Raw genomic sequence first — 26,735 nt, forward strand, 5'->3', positions numbered from 1 at the left:
AAGCGTTTTCCCTGACATTTCCCCGCTGCGCAAAGCGACGCAAGAAATCATGGAGTTCTGAGAATTTCATCATGCCATCTTTTTCCCTCCTACGGCAAATTTGTCAAGCAGCTCGTCGAGCTACCCGGCTCTGGCTCCGCCTCGTACCCCTCGCCTGAGCGCGCTGTCGAAGGTTTGAATGTGTTGGTGCGTCAGACGGCCAATCGCTGTCAGCCGTCGTCCGTGCTTTTCCCCACCATAGCGCTATCTCTTTCTCGCGTGTGGTCAATGCTCATGAGTTGCTGTGCCGCTTAAAAAACCGTTTATACACATTGCGGCGATGAAGTTGCATTTTTACAAATCAAACCAAAAAAGCGCAATAAGTTCAATTGCTGCAATGTAAAAATGACTAAGGAATCGCTAGCTAAAGCTTGAGGGTTTGCTGTGCAACGCGCAGAACCCTAATTCGCATTTACACATTCAGCCCGGCGCTGATTTTCATCAACTTTTCATTCCGCCGGTATCTAGAACGCAAGCTGATTATGATACCGGCATCCTGGTAAGTTCACTGGCAGTCCCTGGGGCCTGCCATCGAACTGAACATGTTAAGCATTAAGCATAACTTTGTTACCCTAAGCTTTTGCTTTCAAATGCTGTAGATTACACATATATGCTGAGCCGTCTGCGCATGGGTGTGAGTGTGCGTGTGTGTGCAACACTTTCGGCAAATGTGTTTTCTTCCGGAATGTTATGATCCATCGGTCAAAGAAAGGAAGGAGTTCTTGAAAGGCGGAAAGACGAATTGAGGCCCCTGTCAATGGTAACTGATGACCGGGAGCAGGGGGTACTGGCACACAGCTGTTGGAAGATTGAACGGTATACTTAAATTGCCGGCGGATGGGGGGGAGGGGGGTGGCCATAGGACCCCTACGATCATTGGTCACAGGCCCTAAAATTGTTGTCGCCATGGGGGGAGGGAGAGGTGCAAATGGTTCTCCAGCCACGGGGCCCCAACGACCATCTTTCCGGGGCCCTTGTCGCTAATACTCTGTCCAATTGTACACATACGACATACTACAGCCTAGAGATCATCGGAGACCGCCTAGTCCGCCTACCGTTAGGTCCGCCGCTGGTTCATGACGGTGTTTTTTTTTTATCGTGGAGGTGCATCCTTCCCCCTGCCTGCAGCGTATGCATCGAGCAGGAGACAGTGTGGCAGAATGCAAGTTACCCGCTGGATAGGAGCGGTCGCGCGGCAACGCCATCATTCCGCACATCTGCATGCCCGTCGTGGGTTCTAACCGCGTATGATCCGTCCGCCGTAGCAAGAGGTGACTATCCGGCTACGTGGTACTCAAGTCCTGAAAAGGCCGGCATGATTGCGTTGGCTAGTACGCCAATAATAATAATAATAATAATAAAAAGAACTTATCGTAGCAGTCCACACCCGGGTAAGAGTTTGTCTTGACTTTGTTGCTGCCGGGCTACCGCTGTGACGCGACAAATGCACGGAATGCACTCGACCAAAACATGAACCTACCGATCCGAACCCATTCCAAGGCAGTGCCGGTCGCACGGCGTCATGATACCGACTCAAAACCAACAAGCCACCAGATGCTGGACGGACAGGTGCAGCACCATACGTGCACCGTAATAAACAAATCCAGAATCCTCTTTTGTATGGATTCAATTCAAAATGTTGTTTCCACTTGCGTCCGCTAGCTGAATTAGAAACAAATGTGTAATATATCACACGCACGTTTGCTTAGATCACGTGTTTTTTTAATACCCCCAACAGCAGAGCCGATCGCAAAGATGCCAATGCCAATTGTTGTGTTGTCTCTCAGGTAGCGAGATCGAAAATGCGTGGTATTTTGTAGCCGCAGCGGATGAAAATCTACGCATCAGAATCAAATAGTTTTGGGGTTTCCAAACGCACGCGCACACACACAAACACACAAATACGCGCTCGCAAACACACACACACACACACACACACACACACACACACACACACACACACACACACACACACACACACACACACACACACACACACACACACACATGCATGAACGCGCGCACGCCAGCACGCACGCACGCACACACACACGCACGTACGCGCGCCCGCGAGCATGAAAGCGCGCACGCCAGCACGCACCCAAGAAAGCGCGATCGCGAGCACGCACCCCCGAAGTCGCGCAAGCACGCATTCCCCCCCCTCCACTAGACCATCCCCCCCCTCCACGCATGATCGATTACGGCTACCTTATCGGTAGAACGGTTGGTTCAGCTTTCTTGTAGCATCCTCATCCCTAGCGCCGGGCGGGGTGGGGGATCGCGACATGATAGAGTGAACGGCCACTTTCCCCGCGCTGTGTGTGTGTGTGTGTGTGACGAGACCCAAAAATTCGAGACATATTTCGACACATTAAAAAAAAAATTATAGCCACTATACATTGTGCTGCATGATGCTTAGAAGGTCGTTGAAGCATCAAACATGTTCAAATAAAAAAATATTAGATTAGTGTTAGACGTTCTCCTACGCTTGTTTTAAATAGGCTTCTTCACCCTCAACTGGCAGGGGCATCGAATGGTCTCATCAGCAGCGGCACGAAATAAAATAAACTATCAATACACCGATAACACTTTGAATCCCAATCCAGCTTCTCCCACAGCGTCTCAAGGTCACACACAAATCAATAAATACTAACACCCACCAATAGCAATACACAACCGCAATGCACATATGAGTATCAACGCATACACCGCAACAGCCAATCAGCGGGCGGCGGAAGGCACGGGCAGAAGCGCAAGTAAGGCAGGGGTATGGCGAGGGAGGGAGAAGAAGCGGACGAAAAAATGGGCGCCAATTTTTTTAAATTTTTTGACCGTTTTTTTTGATCCGCCGCCATAAATAGTTCGTCCATTTCGCCAGCAGATGGCGCTAAACTTGCTCGACCCAGCGCAGGAATCGCTGAAGTCCAGCGCGGGGATCGGGCCAAAATCTGCGCTGGCCAGCGCAGATTTTGGTGCATTTTCTGCGCTGGAAACTGCTCGAATTTGCGCAGCGGGTCTGCTCGCTTTTTCGATCGCTTTTGGTGGAAAGCGATCGAAAATCCGAGCTACAAAACTGCTCGATTTTGTCGTGCGGGAGCCTTCTGTTAATTTACCCATTCGAGCAGTTTTGTGTCTGTCATAACAGTAATTAAAGAGCAATTTAGCGGTACGAAGTGATGTCGTTTGTTGTCAGTGAAACGATGTAAATTAGAACAAAAAGTGTATTGTTTTAATGATCTTTTAGTGGAAGAAGACATCGGCGGTGTGTTTAAAACTATAAAATGTAAAAAACAGCCGAGAAATTGCATTTATTAGTGCTATTTGTGCACCACCTTCTCCGGGTGAAGCGGCTGTTCAAGTCGAGTTTGCTTAAAAAAATACATTGTAATCGTTTGTATAAGTTAAGGACAATGATTGAATAAAAGCATTCAACTGTAATATAATACATTTCGTGTTATTTATTAACAATTTGGCCGAAAAAAATAAAAATAAAATAGAGTAAGGAATAGGATCTGTCAAAACTGCTCGAATGGGTAAATTAACGACTGCTAATTTACCATTAAATTACTCTTAAACTACCGGTAATTTAGCGGTAAGATAGGGGTAAATTAAGTCCGATTTGTCTGACTGGGAAGTCCTGGTCGTTCTTTTTGTTAAGAACCTCGTTCGTTCGTGCACTTTATCGAACTGTTCGAACGGTGCAATACTCGTTCATTTTACACATGCCTAGTTTGGGTGTCTCGTGCACAAGCCATCCACACCAGCAAAAATTGACGATTTCTCGCTCTGTCCAATACTTTGCGCCAACGATGATGAGGTATTGATTTGAGCTGTGCGCGCGTGTCGCAGCGTTCTTCGCTTGCGACTTTGATGCAAGTATTGGCAGATTTCTTAGAACTTTAAATGTGCTGCTTTGAACAGTATGGGGCCCCGGTTTTCTGCATTTCGCAGCCCTCGTGATACAGTGCTTGAAGCGATGGGAAAAATTAATTAATTAATTAATTAATTAAAATAAGTCTATTTGAAAAAGATGGTAAAAGTCCCATCCAGAGGGGGGGGGGGGGGGGTAGAATCGATACGAAGTCGAACATCCACAATGACGGGGCCCCCTAAATCGCCGGGACCCCTGGCGGCCGCCCAGTCCGCCCACCGTTTAACGCGCCTCTGCGGCCACGGCAAAAGCCGGAGACGTTCGTTGAGGCACTGAGTTGAGATGTCGAAGTTGAAGCAATTCGAGACAGTGTTGAAGACAGCCGACATGCGGAACATAGGGTCAGACCGACCAGCACTGGAACGGGGTTGAGCGAGTCGTAGAGTTTCTCAAGACCTAAGTGTTCGGGATGGTGCATAGATATCGACTCGATGCAACAAAGGCGATGAGTCGATAGAGCCATTTAGCAATCCAGCGATGAAAGAACACTGTGCATTGCGTCTTCTAACCGAAAGAGGTTCAAGGCCTAGAAGACGGCACCGCGCAGCATACGGAGGAAGATTATTGCGATCCTGCCAGGGAAGTAGGCGTAGGGCATATCGCGTGAGTTTACGTTGAATCGCCTCAAGTCGAGCAATTGAAGAACCAGTAGTTGGGCTCCAGACTACGCACGAATATTCTAGAACCGAACGAACGATACAGTTGTAGATAGCTTTGATGCACATGGGGTTGCGGAACTCATTAGTTGTCCGGATAACCACGCCAAGTAATTGATTTCCTCTAGCTACAACGTCATCGATATGCTGTTTAAAGTTCAAACTAGAGTCAAGCAGAACGCCCAGGTCTTGGGCTTGATTTTGTCGAATAACTGCAGTGCCGTTCATGAAGTAGGTACTAGTGACTGGGCTCCTGCATCGACTAAAAGACACACAGTAGCATTTCTAAATGCAGATAGTCAGTCCATTACGCTTGCACCACGAACAGAAGATTTCGATGCAGTCTTGCAGGAATGTACAATCACCTGTGTTGTGAACAGGCGTACAAATTTTTGCGTCGTCGGCAAACAGACTGATACTGTCAGGAGGTAAAGCGAGGGTAACATTGATGAACAATATGAAAAGAAGCGGACCAACATTGCTTCCTTGTGGCACACCCGAGCTACTGTCTATTTCTTTGGACATGTGCTTATCAATGTTCACGATGTATGTGCGATTAATTAGGTAAGACTTAAGCCACTGTACGAGCGAACAGGGAAATCCTAGCTTATCGAGTTTAGCGAGAAGAATTGCGTGCGGAAGAGAGTCGAATGCTGCTTTCAGATCTGTATAAATTGCATCGACTTGAGCTCCGGCATCAATTTGACTAGTGCAATAGGTTACAAATTCAACCAGGTTCGTGGTAGTCGACTTTTTTGGCACGAATCCATGTTGATACGGACTTAGGTAGCTGCGGCATGCATGTAGCAGATTTTTGTATATCACTAGTTCGAACACCTTGGCAATGGCACACAACGATGTAATACCCCGGTAGTTGATAGCATCTATCCTGTCGCCTTTTTTGTAAATAGGAACCATCCAAGATTTCCTCCATGTTTTGGGAAAGTAGTCATTGGCTAGCGAGATATCATCTAAGTAAACGAAAGCTTTAATTGGTTGCATGGTGTAAATCACAGTGTTCATCAGCTTCTGAAATGTTGAAGGACTGTTTTTGAGGCCCATTTGGCATCCTTAAATATTCATAGTGCCCTTTAGCTGTAGAGAAAGCTGTTTTTGCGGCGTCTTTCAGTACGATGGGTATTTGAAAAAACCCAGATTTCAAATCTATGGTTGAAAAAAATTTACTATTGCCAATATTATCCATGATGTCATCTATTCTAGAAATAGGATATACGAAAGGTTTAGTTATTAAATTGAGAGCACGAAAATCGACTACTATCCGATTTTTTTTTTCTCCTTGATCATCCTCAGATTTTTTGTGAATGCACATGACAGGAGCATTCCATGGACTGTTACTTGGCCTTATCATTTTCTGTTTAAGCATTTCTTCTATTTGTTCTTCCATAATATTATGAATATGAATATGAATATGAATATGAATGATATTTGTTTTTGTGCTATCTAAATGTGTAAAATTGATTTTCTTTACTAATTCTCTATATCTTTCTGAACCGACTAACTCTTCCTCCTTGCTCGTTTCGACCACATCACAATCGGATAGTTGTTTCTCCATATATGGGAGCAACTCATTTTTTTCTTGATTGTCTATCAAAGTACAATCCCAATCCCATTCCCAACGTGTATTTTCTTAAAAAACTTCTTCTTCTTTGGCTCAACAACCGATTTCGGTCACGGCCTGCCTGTACCCACTTGTGGGTTTGGCTTTCAGTGACTAATTGATTCACCCCCATAGCAGGATAGTCAATCCTACGTATGGCGGCACGGTCTGTTTGGGGATTGAACCCATGACGGGCATGTTGTTAAGTCGTACGAATTGACGACTGTACTACGAGACCGGTCTTAAAAAAACTAGCTCCGATTATTCCTGGAACGCTGAGTGTTTTAAGTATGTAAAATTTTATAGCATATAAAGATTTTCCAACATTTAAATTAACATACAGTGGCCGGCAATATAAAGTGGCCACTACTCAGAATTTTACATTTTTTACATTTTTTCCGTGAAAAATGAAGTTATTGTACTGCTTTTTTTTTTGAAACATTGCTCGTGATATGCTTAAGAATGCGCAGTACCATAGCATGACAAAAATGAGAAGTTTGCTTCAAGAAAAACATATTTTTTCCAAAATTGATCAAAATCACTGTGCCAAAATAAAGTGCCCACTTTATTCATTGTACAGAAAATATTTTTCTGAGCAAATATAACACCAAACTTATAATTTATATGCGTTCCTCTCGCATTCTTTACATGTTCGAGGATCTTTAGCGTATTTTTTTCTAATTTTTAAAGGTTTATCTAGTTCTGCATCTAGTTTTTGCATCTAGTTCTTCTCAAGCGTTATCAAGAGTTTTAAATTTAAATTTATTTGTTTATGACACCAGTTTTATCCACCTTCGCACATGGAATCTGCCACAAATTCTCGATGGAACCAATATTTAGACTTCATGGAGGACATGCAAGGTGTTTTATACGATACTAGTAGAGAAATGTTTTTTGTATTGATTGTGTGTGTTGAGATGCTAGCCTGTACGAACATGTTTTTAGTTTTCAAACCCCATTTTTTTAAAAGAAATATCCCAAAATAGTGATGAAGAATGTTAAAAAAGGTATCAGCCATAGTTGTACTTTCGATTCACACCAGTTTTCCTGCTACTTCATTTTTCACGAAAAAAATGTAAAAAATGTAAAATTATAAGTAGTGGCCACTTTATATTGCCGGCCACTGTAAATTGAGCCAATGGTTTCGGACAAACTTCCATCAAACCCTGACAATGTTATTTTGTCATTGTAATTTATGGAAGAAGGCTCTAATTCTTTTGCCGATTCCCAACTCAATGCATTGAAGCAAGCTCCCGAATCAATTAAATATTGTATCATTATTTTTTTTAGCTCTGCGATAAAATATAAACCATTAGTTTACCATCGCTAGTAAATTCTACATCCAATGATTCATATTCATTTCCACAGACATTTGGTACTTCCTCTATGTTATCCATATATTCTGCTTTAGGACTGAGCAAAAATAATTGTTTCTGTTTTTTCGGAACACTATTAATTACTGTTTCATCACATAGGGTGAACGTACCTATAGTGGTGCTAGTACCAATAGTGGTGGTATTGCACTAAAATGCGTCTCATACGATACATTAACAGTAGTTAAGTTATATACGATAGTCTGAAATGTTCTCTAGCCTTTTACAAAGGATTTAAAAATGAAATGGGGCCATTCCGTTTCTTAGTGACCGAAAAATCCATTATTTTGTGAAAGGTATCAACATTTTTCCAAAATCCTTAGGATTTCATAACGATGCTCATATTTTTGTTAACGTTCTAAATGACCACATAACAACGCAATTATTAGTTTTTTAACAAAGTTGTTATCAAATGATATTGTTTTATTCAAATTCATTGGCTTTTTACTATATTTGCGTATTTTAAGTGTTTTTTTTTACGAGTGCCATTATAGGTACACCAAACAGGCATGTTCCTATAGTGGTCCTAGTTCTAAAATCAATAAAAACAGGTAATTTTAGATTTTTTTCAACGACATTTTTTACTTGCGGTACTGTTTTCATTAAAAAAAGCAACAAAAATGAGTTTTCTGTAAGTAATTTACCAAACAAAGGCCATATTTCGCTTATTTGACTGAGTGAAAAATCGACTTCAAATCAAGCAAACTCTTCTGGGTATGGGTTGACGACAGGTACTTCAGTCAATACTTTCAGTACTTTAGTCAATATTTTCATCAACCAAATTCATACATTGTTTACGATCAAATTACGAAAGAAATCATTATTATGGCAGTAATCCTTGCTATTCACACGAAAACATCTTCAAAACTAAGTTATATTGATATTATACACTGTTTTGAGGCATCCTTGTTTACCACCACTATAGGAACACAATACGACGACTATAGGAACCATACCACCATTATAGGTACAACGAAGCAATCACAAAAATATGTTTTTTTTTCGTAAATTCGATGTGTTTTATGGTAAAAATGGTTGTGATTGCGAAGATAAAACATATTCCAACTGTTATGTGTTAAAATATTCAGAAATTGTCCTTCCTGACACTTTAAATCCATTAAAATACATCTGTACCACCACAAATTGCACCACTATTGGTACATTTACCCTAGTGTTCCTTGATTTAGTTTTTTGCATGTGTGTTGGAATTCAAGGGTTGGTGGTTATATTGATTTTGCCCCCGTGAATTATTAGTTTCAAGTTGATTCTGTGGTGGTGTTTTTTGTGAAAAATGTTGTGCATTATAATGTTGTGATTGTGTTGAATTGTGTGATGGTGTTAGTTGTGTATAATTATTATGGTATGAACTACTATGCGGAGCAAAATATCTTCTTGGCCGAGAAAAGTTACTGTTAATGTTACGAGTATTTGTGTTATATGCCGTACTATTGTGATGAGATTGCCAAAAACTATTTAAATTTGAAAGGTTAGTGAAATTGGTGCTCTTGTTGCAGCATCTAAAACTATTGGCACTACATTCTTTTTTCTGCAGATTTCTTTCGTCAATCACGCCTTGTGCAGATAAGCCACTACATTAACTGGTTTGAGGAGTATTATGCGCTTCTGAGCGATTCAACCTTGTTTCGATTTTTCCGCATGTACTCAATTTGAACCACTTCATCTTCCGAATACTCTAAAAGTTCATCGAAATCTAAGTGTTTGTTCATTCTCGCCAGTGTTTGCAGTTTCGAATTTCTCAAACCAGCTAAAAAGTGTATTTTTAGGTTTTGTATGGCGTACGAGTCCTCGGTGTTGTTTTTATCTGCATTAATTGTGTTTTCTTTGAGTTTAAGAACCCTTTCTTTGAATGCGGAAAAAGCTTCATTTCCCCCTTGTTGTAGTGTTTCCACTTGTTGGAAAATGGCTTCTAAGCTCATTTTTTCTCCAAACAGCTTAATAAGGTTGGTTTTTACTTTTTCCCACGATTTGTCTAATATGCGATTAAAGAAACTAGCTGCACTACCTTTTAATTTAAACATTACGGTTCGACTTAAATCTTCCTCCGATTCACCCACTGGTATTTGTTTAGCAAAGAATTCAACGTTACCGTTATTGATTTTGACAGTCCTGTTTCTAAGCGCCAACACCTTAGGGTTCATTACTCTCTACTAAAATAAAATGACGCTAAAATACTGAACGACCTGTATTAAACCAGAAGGGTTAACGGACACGAAGCGCAATCCGATTAGGACCCGAAGTGACGAGGGAAAAGCCTATAAAAAGAGCGCAGCATAAGATTTGCGCCCTTTTCAAACGACTCGCGGAATCTCGACAATTTTTTTGGCAAACTAAAAATATATCGTTTTGGCAAGAAATTATTCCGCGTTGGTTTCATTTTCCTACAACTGTATTTATCTAAAAAAAACGCAAAAAACTGGGCAAGACTTCAGCCAAAACTACGCTGCCCCCTGTGCATAGCGACGGATGAAATCATTGTCTTACGCGCATTTTCTCAGGCCTTCTTTTTCAGTATCACGGCAAATTTGTCAAGCAGCTTTTCGAGCTACCCGTTCCTGTCTCCGCTTCCTACCCCTAGCCTGAGCGCGCTGTCACAGGTTTAGATGTGTATGTGAGCCAGACGACCAATCGCTGTCAGTCGTTGTCCGTGCTTTTTCCCTCCATAGCGCTATCTCTTTCTCGCGTGTGGTCAATGCTCATGAGTTGCTGTGGCGCTTTAAAAAGCCGCTAACATAAATTGCGGCGATAAAGTTGCATTTTCACAAATCAAACCAAAAAAGTGCAATGAGTTCAAACGCTACAATGTAAAAATGACCAAGGAATCGCTAGCTCACGATGGAGGGTTTGCTGTGATTGATGCTGGTTATTAATGCCGGAGAATCGATCTCTTCGTTAAGGAACCGGAGAAAAGACATCGGGCGTTGTTACGTCGAGAGCAAAGTGCTTCAAGTCCGAGAAGTAGACACCGCTGATGGTAAGAGGGCCGAGCGTGGTGGGATGGCCATGGAAGGAGTCGATTCGCGTACCTGGTGATTCTCCGTTGAATGGCTTCGAGGCAATTGATGGCACCAACACCAAGCGGGCATCCAGACACGACCTCACGATCGACAGAAGATCGACTTGACGCACATGGGATCGGTCAACTCGCTACAGATCCGCGTAATTAAACTGAGTAGCTGATTTCCCTTCGCAACAACGCTGCCAATGTGAGGGCGAAATGACATCTTCTGATCGAGTAGCATCCCCAGGTCATGGATGCATGTCGAGCGAACCAAAGCCGTGTTGAGCATAGTGTATGTAAACGGGATAGGATTACGGGCTCTGCCGAATGATATACACTGGCCATTTATCGGTACATACTTGGAGGGCGTTTCTGCTGCACCAGTTGTCGAGATTCTCAAAGATCATTTGAAGGTGTACACAGTCACTGTCGTTTCTAACTGGAGCGAATATTTTTACTGGCGGTAAAACAAAAGATAGATCTTTTATATAAATGAGGAAAATTAGCGGTCCCAAGTTACTCCCTTGAGGCACTCCGGAGGAGCTGGCGAAGGAGTGAGAACGATGAGATCCTATGCTTATATAGTACGAACGACCAGTTAAGTATGAACGCAGCCAGGTGATGTCCCAGTCGAGGAAACCGCGTTTTTTAGCTTTGAGAGTAGAATATCATGAGAGATACTATCGAACGCAGCCCTGAAGTCGATATATACTGCATCAACTTGAGTACCACGATCCATGTTATCGAAGCAGAAACCAACAAATTCAGCAAGATTTGTGGTGGAAGATCTCCTTGGGAGAAATCCATGCTGACTAGGGCTCATATAGTTTTGAACTGCTGTGAGTAGCGGATTGTATAGAATGAGCTCAAACACCTTTGCACAAGCGCATAGGGAAACAATGCCACGATAATTGCTGCTGCTGTTGTTGCTGCTATTGGGAGACTTTAACAAACCATCTCTCTCCTGGATCGCTTCACCATGTGACGTCAACTGTTTTATCCCTTCGATGACCGCTAACGGATGGAATGGTGCTTAATGGATTGTCACAGATATCGGGAGTGGAAAATGCTTTTGATCGCCAACTGGACCTTATTTTCGTAAACCAGAATGCTAATTCGGCCAGCTCAGAGATTTCTGAATCCAACACACCGCTTCTTAATCTTGACAATTACCATCCGGCATTAGAATTAGCAATATCAATTCAAACTTCTGTTTCTGTTCCGTTCGCTCGTTCTAACCCTAGAGTAAAACGTTTTGATTTTCGTAAAATGAACTTTGGTGCTTTTGAGCAATTTATGTTGAATTCGGACCTTAATTTTATTGAATCAGCCCCTTCTATCGACGATGCCGTGAATCAACTTAATCATGTTATCCTTTCATCCTTCCCTCTTTGCTGTCCCATCCTAAATCCTCCTCCTAAGCCTGCGTGGTCGAACAGATCCTTAAAAGCTTTACGAACGGATAAGAAGCGTAAACAGCGTGCATATATGCATACTCGCTCTCAACATGCCCAACGGGTATACAAATATGCTTCCACAGCATATCGTATTTACAACAGAGCGTGCTATAAACTATACATCATGCGTCTCCAATTAAGATTTATCTCTGACCCTCGATCTTTCTGGCGATTTGCTAATAATCGTCGCAACTCTATCGGCATCCCTTCCATAATTTCCCTTGGCGATGAAGTGGCTGATACGCCCTCCAGCTGCAGCGAGTTATTTGCTAGACATTTTTCTAGCGTATTTGTGGACCCAGACTCCAGTCCAGTATCCTTATCTGATGGCTTAGCATATGTACCAAGTGATATAATTTCCAGCAACACAGTGGCTATCGATGATGAGGTCATTTACTCAGCATTGAAAAAATTAAAAAATTGCTTTTCGCCGGGTCCAGACGGCATACCCGTTTGCATATTGAAAAAATTCAGCACTTTGTTTGTTCCCATACTTAAACGCCTGTATGTGAGATCCTTTCAAGAGGGAACCTTTCCAGCTGTTTGGAAAATTGCTTGGATATGTCCTATTTTTAAAAAAGGTGACCGTTCAGTCGCTTCAAATTATCGTGGTGTGTCCATTCTATGTGCTATGGCTAAGGTGTTTGAGTCACTCGTTCATACTTCCATTCTTCCATGCGTAACGAACTATATAACGCAACATCAACACGGATTTATGCCTAAACGATCCACCACGAGCAACCTAATGCACTTTGTGTCTTCATTAATGTCGAATATTGCATGTAATCGTCAAGTGGATGCAATATATACTGATTTTAAAGCCGCTTTTGACAGTCTACCACATGACCTGCTAATAGCTAAGCTAAAGAAATTAGGAATAGGCTATCCTTTAATAACTTGGCTAAATTCATTTATAGCAAACCGTAGCTACACAGTCAAAATAGAGAACTTCCTCTCTTCTACATTCATAGGCCAGTCGGGTGTACCCCAGGGAAGTGCGCTTAGCCCTTTACTGTTTATCTTATACATAAACTATTGTATTAATGTTCTACCTGCTGATGGACACCTTCTATTTGCTGACGACTTGAAGATATTTCTTCCTGTGTCCTCTATTGTTGATTGTCAAACGCTTCAGAGTTTTTTAAATAATTTTTCATCTTGGTGCTCGTCTAATGGGTTAGTGCTTTGTCCCCCTAAATGCTGTGTTGTCTCTTTTGGTCGTCCTAACAGGAAAATTACATGGAATTACTTTTTTGGTCAAACTCAGATCTTTAGAGAGTCTTCTATTAAGGACCTTGGTGTTTGGCTCGATGACTCCCTCACATTCAAGGATCAGATCAATCATGTCGTTGCTAAAGCGAACAAAGCGTTGGGACTCATAATTCGTCTTGCCTCTGAGTTGAGAGATCCGCTATGCCTGAAGGCGCTTTACTGTTGCTGGGTTCGATCTATTCTGGATTACGCTAGTGTTGTGTGGACCCCGGCTGGAGGTGTCGCTATGCAGAGACTAGAGAGAGTGCAGAGCAAGTTTACGCGTATCGCTATTCGTAGATTTCTGCACGGACATAATGCACCTGTGCCCTCTTATTCTCTAAGCTGTCGTATGTTGGGCTTGATGGAAATCAAATCCCGGCATTCACACGCGCAGTCTTACTTCATTGCCAGCCTCCTGACTTCCAATATCGATGCTCCTTCGCTCCTCAGCTCCATTCCTATTTACGTCCCTTCTCGTCGTCTCCGCAACAGACCTCCCATTTTTATCCCCTCCCGCCGTTCTGTTTTTGGTCAGAGAGATCCATTTTTGAGAGCTTGCGCAGCATTTAATGAAGCTCATGATCTGTTCGACTACCACGTCCCCTTGTCCAGTGTTCGCTCTCGTCTTTCTGAGTCCTTGTCTCTATCATCAACCTCCCATCCTTAACACTTCCTTCTTCCTTAGTTTGTAAGACATATTATTGTGAAACCCTAGGCGGCTGACAATATGAAATAAATAATAATAATAATAATAATAATAATTGCAAGCATGAAGTCGACTGCCCTTCTTATGGATAGGTACCATTTGTGCGTGTTTCCAGGACGCAGGATACGTGCCACGCGTAAGGGAATCGTTAAATATTTTGGAAAGAATGGGTGCGAGTGATTTACGGCAGTGCTTCAAAATGTATGCGGGAATATTGTCAGGACCAGATGTTGCAAATATCTGATGTATCGATACTAGTTTCGCCATTGTAGCTCATTGACGGAGGGATACTACTTATATTGCGCCGTTTGTTCCAGAAGCTCCAGAACCGTGTCGGCTTAGAAAACAGCTGCCTTTCAGTACGGCGAATGAAGGAGCGGTAGAGCACACGATTTTGTCGACGATAATTGTTGAGTGCATCGAAAAAAAATCTCCTATGCAGCGATGATCTCGTTCTACTGTAATCCGCGTAGGCTTTAGATTTTATTTTTTTCAACCGTCTTAAAGATGCATTAGACCAATCGGGGCCAGACTTTCGTTGAGCAACAGAAACGCAGGAATTAATCGCTGAGCGCATAAAAACGCTAAAGAAATCGGTGACTTCGTCGATCGTGGCAAAGTTGGAGCAGTCAACATTGCGGTCAAACGACACAATTAGAGAATTCATACGTTCCACATTCGTTTTGACGAAATTTCTACGAATTGCTGTACTGCGAGTGTGACTGTTGGTGGTGCGGGATAATTGCACGGGATAGTAAATCATCATATCCAATGGAAGATGATGAAAGTCCTCACTGAAAAGTGGAATACTGCAGTGTGTTACGTATGGGAGGTGCAGAGTTGTGAATCGCACAAAATATTGGTTGCGGCTAGATTTGCCAAGACCAGCTCCAATTGACGCCCAGTTTGATTTGCAATACCGTTCAACTGAAATAAACCGCTACTATGCAACCCATCATTGAAATCGGTATTTGGTATTTTTTAGAATGTTGCGATGCAACCGATTCTTTCTACCCAGAGATCAATTAAAACGTTTTTTAGCCGAAATTAGAATGGTATAATTTATTACTATTTCGCAAGGTGGCGCTAAAAAATCACGTGCGTATACTCGGGTGCGCGAAGGAATCTGCTCGTCATCCTGCTGGGCCGGTCATTCCCCCTAAGGGCTTCGGTTCGTGCCGTCGCTGGTCGGGTTTCGATAAACCGATTAATTTCGAAGCGACCGGCAGCGCCCTCTATCGCATGACCCGTGCAAGGAGGCTTTTGCATCTGAATTGACGGTTGACGGCGTCAACACCACGGAATTGCATAAAGGTGCATAATGTATGACAGAACATGGAGAGCAATCGGTGGCTTCTGGTGCATGACATAATAACATGGAGAGCAATCGGTGGCTTCTGATACATTTTGGGAGTAGATAGAGAGACTAGGATGAGCCGAGCGAGGTGCATCAGCCGAGCGAGTGCTAGCTTGCTATTCATCCTACGGACCATCGTCAGCAGATTCATCAGTCCTGTAGTAGGCTATGACTACCAAACAGTGGATTTTGCCTCAGCAGAATTTCGCTTCCTAGGCATAATAGCCTATGCCTTCTTTAGTAATAAATCAGTTCATAGTTTACCACCAAACGAGCAAGTTGGCTTTTATTTGCTCTCCGTATTGAACTGTAACAAGTCCGTTAAGCGTTTACGCGACGCGGTCTTTTTTTAGGAGCGGCTAAGCATTAGGGAGGTGAACTGGTAAGTGTGGTGGTAACAAACATTCGCCCATTAAGGTCTTGCTTTGGCTCGTTTGTAAACAATGCTGTATCTGTAGTGGTCATGACAAGTGAGGAAATCGTAACAAGCTGTGCGAGCGTATCTGTTGCAGTGGTTGGTATCGGAGCACTCCCTACAGAATGTGAGAGAGGATTACGATAAGTGTCGGTAGCAAGAGTAACGTGGTGATCGAGCATCGAATTTGTATCGGTTGAAGCACGGGTATTAATGTTATAATTATTGGTCCGGTAGTCACGGAACTCTCGGTAGGTTAGAGCAGAGGGCCATGTGTCTTGTTAGAGAGCCTTGTTGCGTAGAATGGCTGGTATGCCCACCTTAAATGAGATTAATGTGTACTAGTGTACTACTGAGAAAGTGTACTAGTGTCGGGATAAATGTGAGTGTAAGAAGAGAAAGAACTAGTGTCGGCACCAAGTTTCGTCCGACGGTGTACAAACACATTCCGCTTATTGACTGCTAGACGTACTTCCACCATGAGAGAAATCTGCTCAGTAGTAACCGATGGGGCAAAACGCGTATCAGTGCAATAACCATCAGGGGTAATAACCACATTCGCGTATCAGTGTGTGTGTCGCTGACGACAATTTAGGCTTAAAAAACAAAGCGTTGCTAGGTCAATAAATGCTGACTAGCTATGTTATGCAACGCGCCAGCGATGCGCGCTGGTTTAACGATTAAATGGAAAAATAGGCTAAGAAGAATAGATTAAGAAGAATATGCTGATCGACGACGGTCAGCATTTTTAGAGTATAAAATCAATTGAATAAATTAATGAAGCCATTACTTGCCAAGAACCAGTTGGTGCGTTCATTATTGTGCTTAAGTCGGCGTGTACTGTGCCTGTCTTAAGCTGCTGCTCCGAAAGACACTTTCGTGTGCGCGACAAATGGTGGCTCCAGATAGGACGCATCAACCAATGGTTCGGAAAGTAGTCAAATAAATCGGGAAATAAAAACCCGAAGTAGTAACAAGCCCGTAGAGGCGTGAATAGACCCCACAGCAACCCAAGCAGGGTTGTGATAGTGAAACAACGGCGACGGACGACGATCCGGCGTAGCCGATCTACGACAGCCAGCCCAGGAAGAAGGGCCACGCACCAGTTGCTCGACGAAGCAAAACCCGAGAAGCGCCTCGGCGGTGAGTGAGTGCAAAAGAACTGTAAGTGCAACGACACAACAGTGAATAGAACGCGGTCATTACCGTTAGTGAAGTGACGCAATCGAAAGTGAACTCGATACTGCCAACGTATAAGGCAAATGCTGAACTAGTGAAAAAGGTGACCAATACGTGTACGTCGCGAGCTTCGAAAGGTGCATCCGTTCTCGCAACGCAACATGAAACCGTCAGTTTAGCGCCAGTTAAAAAAAAAAAAACAAAAACAAAAACAAACAGTTATCGTAAAACGCGTGCGTCGCAAGTATCGGACGTTAACTCCGACGAAACGTATAACGAAACACGTGTGCCGCGAGCTAAATATTGCATAAGGCATCCGACGCAGTGCAACGTAGGAAGAGCAAATTGAAGAAATTAATTGTGACGAGTGTATCCATCGTGTGTATGACCGTCGTGTGTATGACCGCCGACCCACGGCTAAGAAAACATCGTTCCGGTTGAGGCAACCATCGTTCTCGGTTTGAGGGCAACCGGCACGTAATACGGAAGACGTCGTATTGTAATCCTGAGAAGACCAACAAGCAGCAGTGAAGACATCACTCCCGATCCAGCCGTCCCTGACCAGCCGAATAGGAGTTGACCCTGCTGAAGCGGATCTGAACCACGGTGAGTTCAAGATGGAATACGATTTTTAAAAAAATCCGAATGGGCACTGCAAATTATGCACGAACCCAGATGAGATAGGGAAATTGATAACTTGTATTGATTGCGACAGGTGGTTTCACTTGTCATGCTTAGACATAAAATCACCTGTTAAAGATTTTTTATGCAAAAAATGTAAAGATAAGGAAGTTGAACGGCAGGAATATAGGTCAGCACTAATGCAAACGCAAAAACTGCTGAAAGAAAAAATGACAATTGAAGAAGAAAAAGAAAAAGAAAAAGTAAGAATAGAAGAAGAGCTAAAACGGCTACAAGAAGAGATACAAAACAAAAAATCAGAAGATGTCAATGAAAAACCAATGACAAGTTTAGACGTAAAACTGTTAACTCAGAGTTTAGACAAAATGGTTCAATCGTTGTGTTCTAAGGACTCGAAAGTAACACTTTCAAAGCTTCCAGATTTCGATGGAAGCTATAAATGCTGGCCTCAATTTAAACAAGCCTACGAAGAAACTTCCCGAGCTTGTAATTTTTCAAATTTAGAAAACATGAATAGGCTGCAAAAGCATCTGAAGGGCGAAGCATTTCGTGCGGTTAGTGGGTTAATGCTTAACCCAGAAAACGTTCCGCTTGTATTAAACAGGCTCGACAAAATGTTTGGAAAAGCTGAAAGCATTTACAAGTCTTTACTGTTAGAATTACTAGTAGTAAAGCACATAACGATAGATAATCCCTCAGCATTCTTAGAATTTTCCAACGCTTTGCGCAATCTCATTGACAACATGGTGTTGTTGAAGCAAGAAGGTTTTTTGAATGACCAGAGGCTGCTAAACGATTTGACATCAAGATTTTCAACCGAACTTCGGAACGAATGGTTGAAACACACAATAAGTAGGAAACAAGATAATAAGAATCTCACGCTAAAAGACCTAGCAGAATGGCTGAAACCCTCTGAAGAACTGGCCATTATACTGGCCGCGAACGAAGGAGTAGCCAAACAAGAAAGGTCGAACCGTCAAAACATGCAGCATCGTCTTAAAGGGCCTGAAAAGCAAACGATATGTCTAATTTGTGGATTTCCTCATGAAACCACTCGTTGCCGACAATTGAACGGTAAGATGCCCGATGAAAAATTATCTCTTTTCATTCGGCATAGAATTTGCACCAATTGCTGCAAGTACAGCAACCATAACGCCCAAAACTGTCGTCTACCACCACAATGTAGTGTGTACGGGTGCGGCAAAAGGCATCATAGTATGTTTCATAAAAGAAATCTGGTAGAAGGGCAACCTACAAACAAAATAAATTGCCATCAGGAAAAGAATAATCTGTTCTATCAGATCGTGCCCATCACTTTGCACCATAATGATAGAAAATTCGAAACTTATGCATTCATGGATCCTGGCTCTTCAACTAGCCTCATTTTGGAAAGTGTCCGAAAAGAACTAAACGTTCACGGACCAAAAAGACCGCTAACTCTCTCCTGGACGGACGGAAGCATTCAAAAAGAGACAGAAAGTAGGATAGTTCCCATAACAGTAGAGGGAGCTAACAAAAGAAAATTTCAAGTAAAAGGTCTCAGAAGTGTAAGGGAACTTAACCTTCCCGTTCAAACCATAGATGCTCCGTGTTTGCAAAGAAATTTTAAACATTTGAAAGGCATTAGTATCTCTAGCTATGCAGATGCGAGGCCTACCGTGCTACTAGGCCTTCCTCATTCGTATCTTTGCCATGGTGCAAAATATCGAGAAGGTAGACCAAACGAACCAATTGCCCATGAAACGAGGCTTGGTTGGGTCATTTTTGGGGGAACGAATACGCCAAATGTCACAGAGAACTCATTTGTGATGACAGAGACGTACGAAGAAGAAAACAAGAACATGATGCAAATCTTGCGTGGTTTCTTTTCTACAGAGGAATTTGGAGTTAAACCTACTCCAACCCGTGCCTCTGAAGAAGACAAAAGAGCGTTAAAAATTATGAAAGACACGCTTAAAAATACTGGCGACGGATACGAAATTGGTTTAGTATGGAAAACCGACAATCCTAAATTGCCAGACAGTTACGGACAAGCGCTTACGCGCTTAAAAAGTCAAGAGAAGGCAATGGAAAGGGATCCAAACTTAAAATTATGGTATCATAAAGAAATAAACGCATACGTTGAAAAGGGATATGCACGTAAGGCGACACCAATGGAACTGCTGCAATTAAACGGAAAAATAAACTACATTCCCCACTTTTCCGTGATAAACCATAATAAACCCATTCCCAAACCACGTTTAGTATTCGACGCGGCTGCAAAAAATCAAAATATATCCCTTAATTCTCAACTTCTTTCCGGTCCAGATCTTACTGCGTCCCTGTTCGGAGTGCTACTCCGCTTCAGGGAACACAAAATAGGCTGTTCAGGAGATATCAAGGAAATGTATCACCAGGTAAAGGTGAGACGGGAAGATCAAGACGCTCAAAGATTTCTATTTCGAGAATCGCCTTCTGACGTTCCTCAAGCTTACGTTATGCAAGTGATGACATTTGGGGCAACTTGCTCACCAACTTGTGCTCAGTTTGTGAAGAACGAAAACGCACTGCGTTACAAAAATATTTATCCCCAGGCAGTAAAAGCGATTATTGAAAACCACTACGTAGATGACTACTTAGATAGTTATCCAGATATTGATACAGCCGTGAATACTATCTCGGAGGTGTGTAAAACACATGATGATGCTAAATTCTTTATGAGAAACTTCTTTTCCAACTCAAAAGAAGTGGAGAAAGGCATTCCAACCAACAGGTTATCCGAGAAAAGTGTACTTGGCATAGAGGAGAAAAATCAAAACTTCGATAAAGTGTTGGGATTGGTTTGGGACAAAGAGTCTGACGTCTTTGCCTACAAGTTTAAAAGGGCAGATATTAAAACACTAACGAAACGTCAGATGTTCTCATATATAATGAAAATCTACGATCCTCTAGGCCATCTTGCCAACATTACTGTTGAAGGTAAGATTTTGATGCAAGATCTTTGGAAAACTAAACTAGACTGGGATGACGAAGTCACACAGTCCATAAAGGAAAAATGGGAAAACTGGATAAGCCGAATCGAAAACTCGATCAACATATCCATACCTAGATGTTTTTCGATTGAAAATAACGTAAAGATCAGGGAGCTCCATACTTTCGTAGACGCGTCAGAAAAAGCCTTTGCCGCAGTCACGTATCTTAGGACAGTCCACGACTTAGGCATCGACATAAGTATCGTGGCCGCAAAATCAAGAGTCGCTCCTACCAAACCACTGTCGATCCCTAGGCTTGAATTGCAAGGGGCAGTGCTAGGCACTCGCCTAAACGAATCAATCAAGAGGGAATTGCGGTTAAGGGTTCAAACAGAATTCTTTTGGACCGATTCAAAAACAGTTCTAGCTTGGCTTAACTCAGAACCTAGAACATATAATCAGTTCGTAGCCCTGAGAATCGGAGAAATTTTGGAGTTCAACTCTCCGAAGCAGTGGAACTGGGTAGCATCTGCAGAAAACCCTGCTGACGAAGCTACAAAAACTTGTAAGAAAAAGTCAATATGGTTAAATGGTCCCGACTTTCTCAAAAATTTAGAAATAAAAATACTAACACCAGACATTCCGGACACATTTGAAGACCGGAAAAGGGTAAACACTTCGAGAACAGTGGAAAGAATAGATTATGACGCCATTTCCGTCGAATGGTGTTCCAACTGGCACCGTCTAAAACGATCGGTAGCGTACGCACTAAAGTACTTGGATTGGTTAAAAAGTAAGGCTAAATCTCTGTCATTTTCGACAGCAATCGATAAAGCTACCCTTGACTTAGCTGAGTGCCACTTAATAAAAAAGGCTCAATGGGAAAGCTTTCAAACGGAGATGATACAACTCTCATTGAAGAACCCGATTAATGGCAGCAGTAAAATTAGGTGCCTGTGCCCTATGTTGGACCAAGATGGGATCATGCGTTCTAGAGGAAGACTTGAACACGTTAAATTTCTTCAATTTAACGCACGTAGCCCTATTGTCCTACCAAAAGGGCATCACATTACAAACCTTATCCTGCAACATTATCATGAGAGGTACTACCACCAGAAGAGCGAATCAGTGATGGCTGCAGTTCGTCAAAAATTCTGGGTGATAGATCTCAGAAGCAGTCTTAAGCACGTAATAAACAAATGTCAATACTGCAAAAACGCACGAGCTAAACCAATCCCACCAATAATGGCACCACTGCCAACATGTAGAACAGCAGTGTTTAAAAAACCATTTACGCATTGTGGAGTAGATTACTTCGGCCCCCTATTCGTTACGATAGGCAGACGGTCAGAAAAAAGGTGGGGTGTTATATTTACGTGTTTAACCACAAGAGCAATCCATATAGAAATAGCCATTGATCTAACGGCAAGCACCTTTATTGTTTGCTTAAAAAATTTGCAATACAGAAGAGGAAAGGTACAGTATCGGACAGAAAGATAGGGCATTGGGTTTTTAACGCACCGTGCACCCGTTGGGCCAAGTTTATGTGTGGTTTGTATGTGTTTGTGTTTGTGTGTGTGTGTATGTGTGTGTATGTGTGTGTGTGTATGTGTGTGTGTGTGTATGTGTGTGTGCATGTGTGTGTGTGTGTGTGGATGTATGTTTGAATGTGTATTGATGTGTGTGTTTGTTTCACAAGTAGGTCGTTTCGGATAGATTTGTAAGTAGCTTTTTTGTGTTTTGTGTTAGGTTTTTGGTGTGATAAGCAGGACCACCGCCCTCGCGATCAGTGTGTTTTCGATATATTAACAATGTTACGGTCTTCTTTCGCCGTGGTCTTCTGAGGACGTCCGGTTGACTTGCGCGTTTCGGTTGTCCAAGCGCGTTTCAGTTGTCTAAGCACGTTTCGGTTGTCCGAAGCGCGTTTGCCACAAAAGTGCGCGATCGTTCCATTACGAACTCGATCCTTTTGCGCTTAATGCCAGCAGCAGCCATTCGCTTTTACATATGGCGCTGATAATCGGTACAACGTTTACCTCGACCCATTGTTACTAACATTGCTTGCTTGGACCGTCAAGAACGCGCTGGTTAAAAACTTGGACACGGCTGATCCCGTGCTCTGCCTGCGTTCTACTTCTATACGCGATGAATTACATCGTTGTCGAGCAGCGAAAACATCGCATGGATAAAAACTATCAACGAGTACGCGAGTAAGCGTCTTCCCTTCAAAATCGAGAACAGAATACTGCCGCGCTCATGAAACAAAACGCCCATTGAAAAGAACAACTGCGCGCCAGCTCAATGCACGCACAAAGTTTACCATTCGCACACAACGTGCAACGCAGAGATGCACGAAGGCCTTTCAATGGCGTGCACTGGAGAAACACCTGTGAGGGAATGCCGAGTTCATTGATATTGTGCGTGTGTCCATTTCGCATCGGTGTCGCATTCACATTCATGAAACAGCACACCTGCGTTTTCGTCCGAGGAACAAGGGCTGCTGTCGATGCAAACTTTAGTTTTTATCCAAGTGTAAACGCACAATGTTTCACATGATAACACACATAATAAGAATAATTTCAACGCAATATGACATCATGGCAAGCTATGTTTTTCAGACACAAACCCGCGCACTTGCAAATACACATTAAAAAGCACACTCACTTTCTACTACTACTACACACACACACACACACAAACACACACACACACACACAAACACACACACACACACACACTCACACACACACATACACACACAAATACACACATACACACACACAAACACGAGTAACGTGGCAAAACAAGTGCACGGTGCATTGAAAAAAAAGGGTCCTATCTTAATGTCCGTTACTGTATCTTTCCTATACAGCGATAATGGGACCAACTTTGTCGGAGCCGACAATGAGATGAAACAAATAAGATATCGATGTGCCTCAGAAGGCATAGAATGGATCTTTAACCCACCAGGCGCCCCTCATTTTGGAGGTGCGTGGGAGCGAATGGTTGGAGAAATCAAGAGTCTGCTTCCCATGGCTGAGAGTTATAAAGAACACGTTCTCAGATCAATACTAACTGAGATAGAGTTCCTAACAAATAATCGACCATTGACTCACTTAACACTAGAACAAGAAGATGACGAGCCCCTAACTCCAGCTCATTTCTTGCTAGGTTGTTCCGGCGAGGCAGAGCCGAATATCTCAGATATCACCAAAACAGAATTGGTACGGTCCGATTGGAAAAGGGCCCAGGCAATCACACAACAATATTGGCGACGGTGGATAGCTGAGTATCTCCCAAAGCTCTCTATACGAGAAAAGTGGACTCAACCGGCCAAACCATTACAAATAGGCGATATTGTCACGTTTCCCGATGAACAAAGGAAAGGAAAGTGGTTTAAAGGCCGAATCTGCGAGCTGGTAACTGGCGTAGACGGACAAACTCGTTCAGCACGAATCAAAGTAGGTAATAATGTAGTTAATAGGCCAACTGTAAAACTAGCAGTACTCGAGGTAAAACGAGATCAAACATTTCCAAATTGGGGAAAAAGGAAGGAAACAAATCTTAACGTTATAAAAGCTAAAGCAGAAGAACTAGCAAGTCAAATACCAAAAAGGAAAAAGCTCAAAATTAGGCCCGTATCATGGAGCTCATCCTTAAAATAACAATATACATAGCCGCTCTGTTTAAAGTCGAATGCTTATCGATCGTACCTATCCCTGAACCAGGAATATACTTTGATCATATTGGGACACTCCTATTGAAAAAAGGAGCATGGGAAACGACATTCCATACGGGGACACGTCCGGCAAATGATACGGATACGTTACAAACGTTGAAAAAACACTTAACCACAGTATTGAACTCCGTTAATAGTACGGACTCCGAACTCTCAGATCTAAAAGTTACAATCCAGCGCGAATGCAACCATGCAATTCAACTAATTCAAGGAATAAGTCACAAAAGGACAAAACGCTCCCGGGGAATATTTGGTATATTAAAAGATTTCATGTTCGGGGGAGACGACATAGACGAGCAATTAGCAGCCTTCAGAGCAGCAGAGGATACAAAAATTACACATGTGTCCGAACGTTTGACCCAAACAAATAAAAAACACAATGAGTTAACAGAAAATTTACGTCACCGAATAGACAAACTCTATGATGGTATAGATGTTCTCAGCAAAGAATTTAAGCATAACAAAAATGAAGTTCTAACAAAGTACATACAAGAAACGATCATGCTTACAACCGCTCTAGTACAAGACATGATAAATAAGTATCACGAAATAGATTCAAACCAATTATATTTAGAGGATGAAGAGATGTTAAAACAAACTATACGAAGAAAGATGGCAAGTCATTATAATGTTTTAGAATACTCGGAAATAACCAATAGGAGGATAGAAAATGGTGAAATAGTCTTTTCTATCAAAAACGTAATTGTATCGATAGAAAATTACGAGATGTTTAAAGTCATAGCCATTCCAAACTTTGCTAATTATACGATTTTAGACATACACGAAAATACAATAGCCATCAACGAAACTAGTTACTTATACCCGAAGGAAATTGTTAAACTGAACGAATCGCATTACATATCTTCTGAGAAAATAATACAACGAGAACCAGACTGCATAGCATCAGCATTACTACACACAGAAAGTGGTACCAGATGTAGTTCAAAGGAAATAGGGCCAGAAGTCACTGAATTTATACAACTTACAAATCCAAACAGTATTCTGTTCTTCTCTACCAACCCTGATAAGATATTACTAAAATGTAATAAAACACTCACTACACCAAGCTGCTCAATCGGAATCATAACCTTGTCACTAGACTGTAGCATTTTGACGAGCAAGTTCGAAATACAACCGACGATGCTAATAAAATCTGAGCAAGTTAGAGCATATTTTAAACCCATGTTAAATTTAAGCATATCAAAAGAAGATAAGTCTAACGAAGTAGAATCAGTAACCAGTAACTATGTACTCTTCTCGATAACCATACTAAGTGTTTCTATTACGGTCATCTTGGTTTCCGCGATGTTAATCAAGAAATATCTAAAACAAAATATTGGTCCTCCTCCATGCAGGCCACCCACTTTAAACCTAGAATTGTAACTCCCCTACGAGGATTTACGGGGGGAGGGATGTCGCTGACGACAATTTAGGCTTAAAAAACAAAGCGTTGCTAGGTCAATAAATGCTGACTAGCTATGTTATGCAACGCGCCAGCGATGCGCGCTGGTTTAACGATTAAATGGAAAAATAGGCTAAGAAGAATAGATTAAGAAGAATATGCTGATCGACGACGGTCAGCATTTTTAGAGTATAAATACAATTGAATAAATTAATGAAGCCATTACTTGCCAAGAACCAGTTGGTGCGTTCATTATTGTGCTTAAGTCGGCGTGTACTGTGCCTGTCTTAAGCTGCTGCTCCGAAAGACACTTTCGTGTGCGCGACAGTGTGGGATGGTGTCTAGTGTATCAGAATCGAGCGGCGATTCCGATCCTCTTAGTAGTGGTGTATAGTACCGGGGATATTTTTGACCACTGAATTAAACAATTCAGGGTGAGACGATGCTGGATTGTGATGAATGGGCCGTTGAGACGGTAAATCGGTGGCGGTCTGCGTTGAAAGCAAGCAGGAACGGATATCATCCTTTAAAACTTCCAGAAGATCAATCTTAATAGCTGTGGTATGCTGTGACAGCTCTCTACGTAGGCTTGCTTTTTTTTAATTAAAGCAATACAAATCCGTATATTTGCTTACAAACTATTTCCTTACTTCCTAACCTAACTCCACAACCCGCATGACCTTCAACGTGTTTTTATTCGTTATTTGTTTTATTTCATTATTTTCTATCGATTTTATGTAGTTTATGAAAAGACTCATGATTTTTTTGCCATTTTGCTTATTTATGCCTCTCAGTTCTGGTTTAGATAATTCGTTGAATGCAATAGGTTTTATGTGGTACGATTCAATTATTTCTTTAAACATTTTCCAGTAATCTTCAATTTCGCTGCAGTTATTGAATTTTGTGTTTTAGTGTTTCTGTAATCCCTGTAACGCGCTTCTGTAATCCGCTAAAAGAACACTTTGGACTGTTTACCGATTTGTAGTTATGTTTGAAT

General features: G+C 42.1%; 2 protein-coding genes across 2 annotated transcripts in view; both read left to right on the top strand.

The window, feature by feature from the left end:
- Positions 1-22,179, top strand: part of LOC133391060 (uncharacterized) — a 162,647-nt gene extending 140,468 nt beyond the window's left edge. Inside the window, exon 5 of the transcript XR_009764536.1 lies at positions 22,074-22,179. The gene's annotated coding sequence lies outside the window, so the exon portion shown is untranslated. The remainder of the gene's footprint in view (positions 1-22,073) is intronic.
- On the top strand, positions 16,402-25,936 carry LOC133391057 (uncharacterized). The gene is made up of 2 exons (XM_061641133.1): positions 16,402-17,610; positions 23,769-25,936. The coding sequence occupies exon 2, from the start codon at positions 24,241-24,243 to the stop codon at positions 25,717-25,719; it is 1,479 nt and encodes a 492-aa protein (XP_061497117.1). The 5' UTR covers positions 16,402-17,610; positions 23,769-24,240; the 3' UTR covers positions 25,720-25,936.
- The last annotated feature ends 799 nt before the right edge of the window (positions 25,937-26,735 follow it).

This window comes from Anopheles gambiae, chromosome 2, assembly GCF_943734735.2.
Source record: "Anopheles gambiae chromosome 2, idAnoGambNW_F1_1, whole genome shotgun sequence".
Lineage (NCBI taxonomy): Eukaryota > Metazoa > Arthropoda > Insecta > Diptera > Culicidae > Anopheles > Anopheles gambiae.

Coding starts and splice junctions, on each gene's coding strand:
- LOC133391057 (XM_061641133.1), top strand. CDS start 24,241: ATGGAGCTCATCCTTAAAATAACAATATACATAGCCGCTCTGTTTAAA.